We start from the raw sequence: 13,126 nt of genomic DNA on the forward strand, positions 1-13,126 counted from the left end.
AGTCTTGATCAAGCAAAAACCATATCTTGTTCACTATCATCACAGAGAAAATTACAACAAAACAAAGAAACAAATAGCAGAAAAAGAATACTGCAACAGCAGGATTTATTTCTTCCAATCCAAAGAAAATATCATCACTACTTTGTATTTTATTTTTTTTCCTGATATTTCTACCAAGTCCATGCAATTTTTTGTATTTGTCCCCACGGCACATGCTGACAGTAGCAAAAATTTACAGTGGTCCTTGAAAACATTCAAAGACAAATCTCATTAGCTATCATTATAGAACTGAACAAAGAACCCAGAGTATAAATTACAAGAAAAAAGGAAGAAACACAGGACCACAAGCCTTATCTCTTCCAAGATGCATATCACCTCTCTCCATACACTTTCACGGAGAGGACAGCATTAAGAGAAACAAGTAAAATTAATACAACTGAGGAAATTAAAGGAAGATCATTGATGAGGAATTACACTTGGGATGAGGAATTTTTTTTAGTTTAGTTTCTAGGGACATTCTGAGTTTCTGCCAGGACCTCCGTAGTAGAAGTAGTGTCCCCAGTGACCCCCATTTCCAACCTGCACATCGTAGCAGTTGGGTTGCTCTGTGAAGGTGGCAACGTCCGTTGGATTCCTCAGGATGTTGGATCCATCAACTATTTGGATGTTCCTGATGTAGCTGGACTTGCGAAAGCCTTCTCCAGGGAAGTGGCCACTGCCCATGGCAGTGGACGTGTGCTCACCACCTGCTTCAGAGTTCACAACTTCCCCTCCCCACTCGATCATGGAGGCGCCCTCTGCGAGGTAGGAGAAGAGGAAGGAAGGCCAGTAACCGAGCACTTGGTCATTCCCAAATTGCATCCACCAATGACCTTCCGTTGGGTCCTGTCGCAACCATCAAATCTTTTTATTGGTGAGTTTTGTATTGGTTCGAGCATTTTGTGAGTCCAATCTAATTTTGTTTTGAAATAAAGGAAGATAATTGATTGCAAATTGTCTATACTTTTTACCTTCCAGACAAGTATACTGATATCATATTGCGAACCTTCAAATCTTGAAATGGGATAGATAGTTGCACCCATTGCAATGTCACTGTTGACTTGAATGAATCCAGAACATAGCAAATTGTAGCATCCTGTGGCTTGATAAGAGTCACTCTTCAATTTTTTTTTTAAAAAAAAGAAAGAAATGTGTCAGAACATGTGGGTTTCTTTTCTGATTCAGAAGCAAGTCCAGAAAGTGCCAGTCCAGCTTGCATGCAAAGGATGGACATTCAAAGGTTAAGGGGAACTTACAGTCCAGTAAGTGAAGAGTCTGGTGTTGTCATCCCCATAAAGATCAGGGCTTACCTGGGGAATTGTACAAACAATAAAGATTAATGCCTGAAAAACAAAATGGTTGATCAATTACAGCAGAAGGGATGATACCTGCCAACCGGCCTCAATGCTATTGAGATCTTCCCCAAAGGAACCTCCCAGAATCCAAATCTGAGACAGGCTGAACTCATTGCCCTGCGCAATCCTTGGCTCCCACACATTGATGGTAGCCTTTGCCCCGTAGTAGGTATCTCCTTCGACGTAGGCAATTGCATGCTGCCAAGAAGAGTTAAAGCACAGAAGATCAGAGAAAGAATCGAAATTGCAAAAATTTGGTCATACCTGGTGGCCATTCTCATTGAGGAGGTCAGGTTCAGCAGAGAGTGGATTAGGGGTGCTCCTGTGCTGTTTCCTGCCATAATTCTCCACGGAGATGGCTCTGAGCAGATCATCCTTCTTTGTTCTTCTGATGGGGATGGTGTTCTTCGGGCACCTGCCGTTTTTGTGCCAGAGCTGGGATTGGGATGGAAGCGTCTTCTTCGATGCAAGCTTGCTCTCGTCAAAGAGCATGCCGTCCGGGTGAAATGCTGGCCTCATCTGGTGAGTTTCTCAAAAGTGTCAGTGGAATGGAGGATGGATTTGGCAGGAGGAAGGGAAAAGGAACTCCTTGAACCTGGATGGTGTGGTTCTTGAGGAAGGGGTGATCGAAGGCGGGTTGTTTGGAGATGTGGACGCAGTCTATGATGTCTCCATCTGGGCTCTGCAGAAGCGGATTAGATTTAGGGTTCTTGGCTACCCAATTGGATGAAACTTAAGCAATAGAAAGAAAATGTAGATGAAACCATCGGTAAGAGGACGAAATTGGGTCAAAAGTTTACTTCAAAAAGGTCGAAAGATGAATCTTAGAAGGAAAAATTTAGGATTGAATTGCACCAAAATCTAATCATTAGTGTCCTGTTAAAAAGGAGTGACCTTGATGCTCTTGACGGCCTGCTTGTTGAGCTTCTTAAGATGCCGCTTCACCTCCACCCTCCTCGTTGCCGCCGCCGCCGCCGCCGCCTCTTCGCTGCACGATAAGCATACTACTGCTGCCACCGCCAGCAACCACGCCGCCCGGCGACTCGCACTAAAGTGTGCTGTCATCACTCCTTTTCCCACCTCCACCTCTCTCTCTCTCTCTCTCTCTCTCGCTCGCCAAAAAGAAAAGGTTTCCTTAAAATTGAGCTCCTTTTTGGGAACCTTTTATCTCCCTCGCACTCTCCTCTAACTCCCCACACTCACCCACCGTCCGTCCTCCACACCACCACCCCCGCGTACCTACACGCTTCGACGACCGCTGCTTACGCCATTGCCGTCTAAATCAAAACCTTCGCTATAAATTAAAAGCGAACAATTCCTCTTTGTGATTAATTTATCTCCTGCGCAGCTGTAGCAGTGCAAGAGAGTGGATAAGCGACGAAAGCCTTACTTTACAACTAGCTCGTTGTCGTCTTCTTCTACGGCCTCTCTACTCTAGCTATTTGCGTTTCTCTTGTCCCCTGTTCGTTCTTGCTCGCAAAATTGACTCTTTTTACTGCTGCATCACGAGGACGCAGGCTTCATGGGTCGAGGTAGAGGAGCGGCCGGTGTGGCGAGCAAGGAAATGATTGAGCGAGACGGCGGTGCAAATGGATATTTGCAGGCGCACGTCAGTCCTAGCGCTGAGAATTCGTTCAAAACCGAGTAGGATAGATCAAAAATTGAATAAATCGACTATTTATCGAATTTTTCTGTAAAAATAAAATTGGCCGAATCAATAAAATATTAATTAAATTTTATTTAATTAATTATATTTTAAATAAAAAATTAATATTCATTTAAAATTAAAATCAAATAAAAATTAAAAATTAAATTAATCAAAATGAATTTTTAAATTCAATCAATTAACTTGGATTAATTCAGTTTTATCGAATTTTTCACACCCATGCACGTCAGATTCTGCATGACTGTCAAATTTGACACCCGCAAGAACACTGAGGTCTAAATTCTTTTTTTATTTATTTACTTTTTTTGAACGGTTTGCTTTTAATGTTTTAAAGTTTCTGCTATTGCTCTAATTCAAGTTCTGCTTATCCGATGCTCTTGTCAGTCTCTTTCAACTGGGAGCATAAATACTGCTTTCTTCAACACCTCGTTCTTGCAATTAGGTGGGTCTTAATGAGCTGCCAAAGAGGGTAATGCTGACTTCATGTTGGAGATTTTGGAGGCTGACACAAGTAGTTCAGAGATTATTAGATTGGCATATGATGTGCATATATTGACATCTTAAGCAAAAGCATCGATGTTTTGAACTCATTAAAGGTGTTATAGAAACGTAATAAACTCCTGCTGAACTTGAAAATGGAAAATGAACAGAATGAGGGAACTGAAATTGGGTTGAATGCTTCTTATTACAATCCATATCAAATACAAGAAGTAAATCAAGTTACTTAGACCTGCAAAGGAATACACAAAACGGTAGATCTCCGTTTTGTCTCTCTCGATCATTGTACAATATGGCAGGCGAATTTTGGTACAAATTGTGGGAGAAGCAGTGTGCACTTTGCAGATGTGAAGCATCCACAGGATCAACAGGGAGACTTTCAATTTTTTATCACTAATTTTTATCACTCTGATGCCAAGCCATTCAGGTGGAAATTTTAATATCAAGTATATTTCTCATCCCGGTGATGTTTCATTCCGCATCAGTTCCTAAAGCTTAACTCATGTGGCCTAATCGATAAGTCTTCCTCGAGATGTTTACCCTCTTTACAAACTTCACAAAAATGAAAGCCTTCTTTCTCGGTTCTAATCTTACAAGCAAATTCCAATAAACAAATTGAGATCATCTGTAAGCAAACGCTCTTGTACAAGTAAATCTACACACAAAATTTACAGAGAGAACCACTGAACACAGCAATACAGGCCATGGTTTTTGTTCTTTCTTCAACATGCAGCTGGTCTTCATTCTTTCACTCGTTTTCAGCAATGTAGTTTGGAAGCTCACCCTGGCAGAGGTATTCGTCGCACTGGGAAGCCGATTCCCAGCCCCTGCGAAGTCTGATTATATCTTCAGTGAATGTCGAACCTGATGCACCTATGAATACTGATGACATGGCACAAATTGTCTTGTCCAGCATGGCCTCAACCTGCAGGAATAGCTCACTGTAAACACCGTGAAATGGACATTGAAAAGTGTCTGTAGCTTTCACCCCCCAAGTTTCACGTATGAAATTTTCGAGCAAACAATGTTTACCTGACCATCTCCCCCAAGTCGATTTCGATATAAAAGAGCATCCCATTTTTCAGCACTGTTATGACTTGGCCTCTTGACTAGTGGAATTTGTTTGTCGCCTAATACAACCAACGACTGGAGAAGATTTGTTTCACTTTCAGCTGCATCTGTAGATAGATAAATAACTGGAGCATTGGCTTTCTCAGCAACACGCAATATGCACTCTGCAGCTTGAGGAATGGGGAAAAAGCAGCTTTCCTTCTTAGCATTGCTGCGACAGATGTCAACAGATCACAATTGTCTTCTCTTTCAGTAAACAACAATCAACTAAAAAAATGTGTTATCTGTGTTCTGGCTAGGTTTGCATGACATATGAAACAAATTTTTAGTGTACGATGAGAGAAATACTTGAATTGGTCAGTGAAAAAAAAAGCTTTTGATTGGAAAAACATGGGAATTTATGAGATGATACAGTGAAGGATGATCAAAACTATCACAAACCAACAAGTGTGACCCTTACAATATAGATAAAAGATTACATCTCAACACACTTCCAATGTTAAAGATTTAACTTATTATTATACCAGTTCTTATCTATAATATGTCATCGAAGTACAGATACACATTATGATAAACTTGAGTCTTGGGTGAGCAATAAGGCTGCATTAGTTTGATTTATTTAATATCTCTTTAGTAATGATTTTTGTACTTAACAAAACTAAGTTATAATCCACATTATAAGACATTGAACCTTGGGCTAAACAGATAGGGAAACCTGTATAACAAGCTGCAACTGTGCATCCATAGCCTAGATCCAAAAGAAAGACACTGGCAGATACGTCATTGCATCCAGCTACAAGTTAAGCTAACTTAGTTGCCTAGTGACTGACTGACCATGGCAAGGTAGTGCTGACGGATAATATACTCATTTAGTATCACAATGGTAAGAGAGCAGATGATCCATTAGTTAAAGTGATTAAGGAGCTCCAGCATTCAATAAGTCATTTGGGTTGGTTAATTGGTGAAAGCCACGAGGTAATGTGCCATGGTTCGCATTGGAAGGATCTAATAGTCAGGATTTGGCTTCTAAGCTATTTGCAACTTCCAAAGCATTGTTTATCAACCTCTAGGAGGAAGGAATATCAGAATTTATTTGAGCAACTATCCAGAATTTGCATACAATGTAATCTTTTAGATACTTTCCACTATGGCATCATATGTACAGTATGTCTCGATTGTTGGGAAGTATTCCTTGCCTTCTAAAAGTCGATAATCAAAATTCCATGCGATCATCTCTCAATTTAACAACTGATATGTTGCTGGAAATTAAACAAGCAGTCTGCAGCATGAAGAATAAAAGGACCATGATGGAACATAATAGATCGTTGAACTAAAAGAAAGACTGATTTCTCCTAAGAACAAAGAAGGAACTTAAGAACTTCATGTAATGTATCATGGAAATCGAGAGAGAATGAAAGACACCATATAAAAAGAATTCTAGCATAATACTCTGACTAAAATAATATAAACACCTATATAACAATAACCTCTAACACTTGTCCCATGGAGGATAGATATTGATCAATATCAAATTTAGTTATTGAAATGAAGAGACAAATGATGAAGAATTGCAGGGAAAAAGAAGTGGACCCTGTACTGAATACTATAACCAATTTTGTCTCGTTTTCATGTTCTGATTGAATTCATTCCAGTTATGATCAAAGGAGAAGCCGACCTCAGCTAGTGGAATAAGACTTGACTATTGTTGTTTATATGATCAAAGGAGAAGGTTATTCTTTTTACCAAACTTTTGCGGGAACAAATCATTATCTTATAATTTTATAATCAGATAAGAAAAAAAATATTTCTCAATGAGTCTCTTTGCCCCTTATTTTTGAGAATTAGAAAGACCCTTTTCGAGTTTAACTTACAATATATATTGTTGATATAACGGGGAGACAATATCAGAAGAGAGACAACATAAATTCTGAAATAACTCAGATAAGGAGAATATGTAAAGACAGAATATTAGTTCTGACATCTAGAAAAGGAAAATCATACTAAAAGGTACACTGTCAGGGTTAAAAAAATGTTGTAGGAAAATATGAGATTAGGATTACACATCTACTTTGAGAGAGGAAAAATGACAAGAGTACTAATTTTTTATTTTACTCATAGAGAAAAAGATGGCAAGAGAGACCATGTAAAAGCCAGAAATCAACTATGAGAGCAGAGAAATGTTGCAAGAGACAAGATACCTGCAATAATGCACACAATATACTTAAAGATGGAAGGAAAATTAGAAAAATGATAAAGAAGAAATCTATAGGAGATGAAGAATATTAAAGGTTCGTAACTTCCTTTATTTCAACAGTGTGTCCTCCTTTCTAAGAATAATTTATTTTTCACATATCTATGTTGTATACCTTCATTTAAAAAAAATACATTCTTTTTCAAAGATGTCCAATTGTTTCTTAATGTTCTTTATTGATCCTCCCTTTTGATCTCCTTTTTTATTACTCTCAGCTCTTTTTTAACTGTTATTCCTTTCTTCTGCTCCCTTCTTTCAATTTTTTTTGCTAGATTGGACCCATTGTGGTTGGGCCTGAACTTGTTAGGCCAAGACAAAAAACACTGAGGTTAAACAGGCAAGTTATGGAGGCTGTGGCATATTGTGGTCAAGCAGAATTGCAAGTGGAGAGATGGAACTATAGAAGGATGCAGAGGAGGCCACAATAGATGAGGCTCTGTTGTTTAATAACATGAACTGTAGGTCAATGAACCTTTTGGTATTGTTATTATGATAAAATGTCAAGATGAGCTTGTCTCTGCATTTCCATGGTGGCAAAGGTGTAGCGGGCATGATGATCCTAGGTGAGAGAGCTCAAGTTGATTGTACTTAGCAAAGAAAGTGATGTTTAGCGCTATGTTTATGGAGAGTGTCCTTACCCACCCAAATGTGATAACTAACCATTACCCTGCTAAGCCCAACCATTGACCCTAAATGACCAATTCAAGTTAGTCGTAGCTATCTCATTTAAGCTTATAAATCACCCAACACTCACTATGTCAGACTAAACTAAGCCATGTATGTCTCCATAGGCCATGCATATCTCCTTGGTTACACCTTGACTTCCCAACATGATATAAGTAATCGATAGTTCAAAGCCACCTCTAATTGAACATATGATATGGGGCCTAATGGTGGCTTCGTTACCACACAAATAACTGTTTCCAACACTCCACCATCCTAATACCATTTTCCATAACCTACAAGATGAGAGTAACCTATTAACTTGTCAGGCTCAACTACTGGCTAAGGATACATAAGCCTAAGTTAAAAAAAGATCACCATCTAGGATTATGAACCATTAATCAGTTCATAACTTACCATGTACAACTAAACAAGGGTGTTATAAAAGTATTTAAAGGAAAGGAGATACAGGAGTGAAAAGGCTTTGCATAATTCAATGCGATAAGGAGATGAGGAGAGGTAGAAATAGGCTATAAAGGATTGAGAGTATAAGAACGACAATGTGAAACATATATTCACGACTAATATAACACTTGATCACCTAATTACCAATGTGGGACAAATACTATACATTGTTACACATATAACCATTAACTCTAACAGTGTAATGTACTAAGCATTGAGCATCAGTTAGTTGGATAGGACACATTACAATCGATCATCAACTTTAATAGTCACTACAATTTACCAAATTCTCTTAAGCGACATTGATGAATGAGATTATATATTATTAGTGCACCAATTCAGTTACTTCGGCAAGAGAAATTGCAAAACATGTATCCAAAGCTCGAAAAATACATCATGTGAAGAAATCAGAAGTGGAGAAGCGATGGCTTACCAAAATTTCAAGAACCCATGTCGACGAAAATGAAGGGCAATGAAATTGTTTCCTAAGAAAGTTTGCACAAACCGTTGTGCTGTGAGATAAATGTACCGACTTGGCTGGATCACTGTCTTGCATTTGTGAGCAAGTGGTCCTCCTGGCTGCATCACCCATTCTTCCTCCACATCAGCGTAGAACATATCTCCAATAGCAATCACCTCATCATTTGATGAAAATTTGGGCATTATGTCCCCAATGACCCTCTTCTTTTGTGTCTTCAACTTGGCATCCTCGGGCCAAGCAGCCTCAACTTTAGCAAGAGAAAGCCCCAGGTTCCGCAACCTTTTAATGTGCTCGTCATCCAGAAAGCAAGGTGGCGAAGCAATGTAGCATATAAACCTATCGATCTTCATCTTATTCTTTTTCATCTCAGCAAACTCGTCGAATGAGATCACCACCTTCCTTCCAAAGCACTCATTAATGTGGTTGATATCCAAGACGCGATCATACTGGTAATCAGCCTTCGCGCTCGGGAGCACCAGCACTCGGTGGAGAAGCGCCGCAAAGAACATGTGCTTCTCCAGGCAGATCAAGTGATTGGACATCTGGCCCGACAAACAGATCGCAAACAAAAACCTATTTTTCTTAGGATTCCATTCGATTGTTCTTCTTTCCGCAGGCTTGTCCACCTTCCTGCACACACCGATGCCAGGGCCAGCTAAGTCGAAGCCCGCATTCTCATCCGACGCCTCGGAGGAGAGATTTCCGAACCGGTGAGAAGAAAGCAGAGCGCTCTGGATCTCCTTGTTCAGCTTGATCTGATGGACGAGGGCAGATCTGATCTCTTCGAGGGTGGGAGAGGAAATCGGAGCCTTTGGTTGATCTACCTTGACGGCGGACGTGGAATTGGGCGCCGATGTTGAATTCGGAGACAAGAAAGGAGGGGGAGAAGGAGCGGCGCCGGCTGAGCGAGTGAAATTCCAAAGCCTAAAGAGCTCAATTTGCTGGTTCTTGAGGAGATAGAGAGCGCGGAGCTCGCCCTCCCGCATGCGGTCGCCGCCAGATGAGGAGGAGGAGGAGGTGACGACCGGGACGAAGGAGACGCCGCGGAAGAAACGACCGAAGTCGAGGGAGAAGAAGAGGAGAACGAGGATGAGTGGGAGGGAGAAGGCGAGAAGCAAGGACTTGCTGGACCACAACCGGCGGCCGACGCGGGTAGGGAATGCAGAGGCGATCTCGAAGACGGAGGAGGAAGGAGACGAACGGCGGAGAGGGAGGGGCTTCGCTTCGTTCTGCGGGACGAGGTTCCGTCGTTCCTCCTCGTCCTCATCAGAAGAGTGCGAAGGGGAGGCGGGGAGCGATTCCGTCCTCGCCATAGGAAGGCCGGCGAAGAAAAAAAAAACAGGAGAATGCGAGAAGAATCAAATGAGGAGGAGGAGAACGGCTGTGTTGAAGAGGAAAGCGAGGGAAAGCGATGCCACAACCGATACCGACGAAGTGTTCGATGGTTTTACACAGTGACGAGTAAAAAGAATGGAAAACAATAAAACTGATTATTTATTACCATGGGAATGAAAGCAGAACATCGAATTGATTTTTCTTTTTATCTTTATTTTATACATCATTACAATAAACAAATATTTCGAATTGGCCATTTGCATTTCCCAGCACGTAGAATTAAGTATCTTAATACGATAAGGACTTCACTCCGAACTTCTAGTACATTAACAGAGTGTGGGAGAGTTGGTAAGATTGACCTGTGAACTAACTACTAGAGTAATGTTTGTGTAGATGTGCCTGATCTACATGTCGCTTCATTTGTTCTTTTTTGTTTTATTTTCATTTACTCGTGCAGTTGACAGAGCCATAGATTAAAGCATTTCTAATGATTAAACCTCTTAATAATTTTTTTTAATTTTTAATATGTTTATCAATATCATATCATAACTATAAAAAATCTATTAGAAGCCCCAGGACGTAGCGCAGACGGTGGACACATGGTATCTCTGGCGTAATAGTCAGGAGTCGATTCTCAGAAACTGACGACCTGGGATTTACTCCGCCATGCGCCTATGACCTGTGTACCTGCATGAACCTCCCTCCATATCCGTGGGGCCGGCACTAGGGGGGCCGCTAAGGTAGCGGATCTACCTTTATAAAAATCTATTAGAATATTTCTAATAGTTAAACCTCTTGATCTTGTTCGAAGGCGCGAATTTAGAAAGTTAGGGAGATGACAATTCTGTTGATTAGATGAAGACCTCACTTTCTACAAAATAAAATTAAAATTAGGGAAGGGGTCCCTGACGTTACCCCTCCGACGTTCAAATCAGAAACAGAAAAGGAAAAAAGTGAGTACTAAGGATAAAGATTTTTTCTTATCTTTTTTTCATACATGACGTATCCCTTTTATACCTTTTCTGATGACCTTCCTTTTTTCCTTATTTAATGATATTGATTATCAATAGAGAATATCTTTGTCATACTTCTTCTCATTTAGGCTCTGTTTACTTGGGAGAGTGGAAAGTAAAATTAAGGAAAAGTTTCCACGGTGGAAAAGTTTCCGTCGTTTACTTCATTAAAATTTTCCGAAGGAAAAGTAACGCAATCCATCAGCGGATAATTTTGGAGTCAAAATCGATCATCTCAAAATCGGACGGAAAGCAGCGGATGGAAAAAAAAATGACGCATGTACCCCTTTTGCATTCACAAAATTACACCATATACCAAAAAAAATGACGCATGTAACCTTTTTAACTCACAAAATTACACTATGTACCAAAAAAATGACGCATGTATCCTTTTTTATTTACAAAATTACATCACAAGTATTCTCCTTCCTCTATCAAGGTAAACAAGTGTGTAAAGGAAAAGATTTCTTCACCCTTTCTTTTCTCTTCCTCCAATGATAACTTTCTATCATTGATTCCTTTCTTTTCCTCATCCACACTCTAGAGTAAACATAGCATTAATGATAGATGGAGTGCTCTATTTAGTTTTATCTTTCCTTTATTAATTATCCATATTTTTCTCTTATCATTTTATTGCTTCATTAAGTGTATAGTGTCAACGCCATTCTTCGAGCGAGATGGGTGGCCCGCTCGGCTCGGGCTTTCGGCCTACGTAGGTTATTCTCCTGCTGACCGAATTATTATGCTTGTTTACTCAGATAGTCGATCGGACAAGGGTCTCTCCGATCGGCTAATGATCCTTTCAGATTCCTCCCTTAATTTTCATGTTTTAATCCTTTCATATGATTAATTATTAATTCTTATCATGTTTATCGAGTTAGATTCATATTATGAGTTTTATTATAATTCTTCCTATTTTTATGGATTTCTATTTATAATTGTGCACTTTTATTTTCTAGGGATTAAGCTCAAGTTGAACCAAATTGAATCTCAAGGCTTTAGTCAAGGAGAAGTCCAATCTGAAGAAATTTTAGCCATTGGATCAAATCTGAAATAAATTAAATAAATGATTCAGATCTGATTAATTCTAGCCGCTCATCAAGATCTAGTTGATTCTGGTCAATCTGTGTAGATTTGGAATGATCTAAGCCGCTCATCTTGATCCAACCATCCTGACCAATCAACGGGATCCAGTTGATCTTGATCGTTCAATCAGATTTGATCTCATCCATTCACATAGATTTGGGATAATCCTGGTCGTCCGATCATAATTGGGGAAATAAAACTCACCGAGCACAGTAGATCTGGATGAGGAACGTTGTTGGCCTGAAGCGAACGCGACGAAGCACTTCTTCTTTGCCATCCACTCCACTAAAGTCATCGGCGGTCCACCTCCACACCACCGTCGGTCGGCCACCTCCTCTCCATCTCAATCTACGCGGTCATCCCTTCCCTTTCCCTCTTCCGCCTTCATTTCATCAACAGCTTCTCGCGCCGCACCCACCTCTACTTCAGATCTAGACCGCAACCCTCTTCTCTTCGGGCTAGAAGAGAAGAGGTCCTTCATAGTCCTTCATCTGGATCAAATTTGGACAGAACCCCACAACTCCGTGTTCATCGGCAGTTCTTCTTCATCAGATTTCAGACAGCTTTGGATTGTTCCATTTCTTCACTTGATTTGAATTGATTTGTGATGTTTCTTTTAGTTGGTTGATTAATTGTTGGACCCCGTGATTATTTTGATGTGATCAACCAAGTTTAGGTTAGGTCTTGTTTGTATGATCCCTGTGTCTAAGTGTGCAGGAGCTTAGGAGCGCAGAAAGTTGAGCGGAAGACGCAGCTAGCGAGAAGGACGGCATGGGAAGGGAGCCGACGGGCTCGGTGCATTCGAAGGATGAGAGAGCTGCGGAAGAGTACACCGGTGGGCGTGAAGAACGTGCACGACGTTCGAGGGACGTAAAGCCGGGATGGAAGACTGCTCGAGGAGAAGGCCGAGAATTGGGTTCGGGTGAGCCCTATTCCGGTTGGCTGAAATCACCCAAGCAAACGGAACCAGAGCAAGTCAACCGGGAGTTGACTTGACAAGTGTTCGGTCGACCGAACACCATGATCGGTCGACCGAACTCCTAACTTCAGAAGCCAGCCGCTCCAGCCACGTCAGCAACCAACAGTTGGCTGATCGGTAGACCGAACCTTCTGATCGGTCGATCGAACCGAAGATAATCAGAGACTTGGTTGAAGCGATTTGATCGGGTCAGATCGAGATCGTTGGCTAATCGATCGACCAAA

At 40.7% G+C, this 13,126-nt stretch overlaps 2 protein-coding genes across 2 annotated transcripts; both read right to left on the reverse strand.

Annotated features, from left to right (window-relative positions):
- Positions 1–244: 244 nt before the first annotated feature.
- Positions 245–2,687, reverse strand: LOC122001260. The gene is made up of 7 exons (XM_042555916.1): positions 2,289–2,687; positions 1,990–2,076; positions 1,659–1,913; positions 1,428–1,592; positions 1,296–1,349; positions 1,011–1,157; positions 245–885 (listed from the first exon to the last, which is right to left on the reverse strand). The coding sequence occupies exons 1-7, from the start codon at positions 2,457–2,459 to the stop codon at positions 508–510; spliced, it is 1,257 nt and encodes a 418-aa protein (XP_042411850.1). The 5' UTR covers positions 2,460–2,687; the 3' UTR covers positions 245–507.
- Positions 2,688–4,102: 1,415 nt separating this feature from the next.
- On the reverse strand, positions 4,103–9,940 carry LOC122001261 (O-fucosyltransferase 36-like). The gene is made up of 3 exons (XM_042555917.1): positions 8,442–9,940; positions 4,591–4,840; positions 4,103–4,483 (listed from the first exon to the last, which is right to left on the reverse strand). The coding sequence occupies exons 1-3, from the start codon at positions 9,800–9,802 to the stop codon at positions 4,307–4,309; spliced, it is 1,788 nt and encodes a 595-aa protein (XP_042411851.1). The 5' UTR covers positions 9,803–9,940; the 3' UTR covers positions 4,103–4,306.
- Between the last annotated feature and the right edge of the window lie 3,186 nt (positions 9,941–13,126).

Source organism: Zingiber officinale, chromosome 7A (genome assembly GCF_018446385.1).
Source record: "Zingiber officinale cultivar Zhangliang chromosome 7A, Zo_v1.1, whole genome shotgun sequence".
Lineage (NCBI taxonomy): Eukaryota > Viridiplantae > Streptophyta > Magnoliopsida > Zingiberales > Zingiberaceae > Zingiber > Zingiber officinale.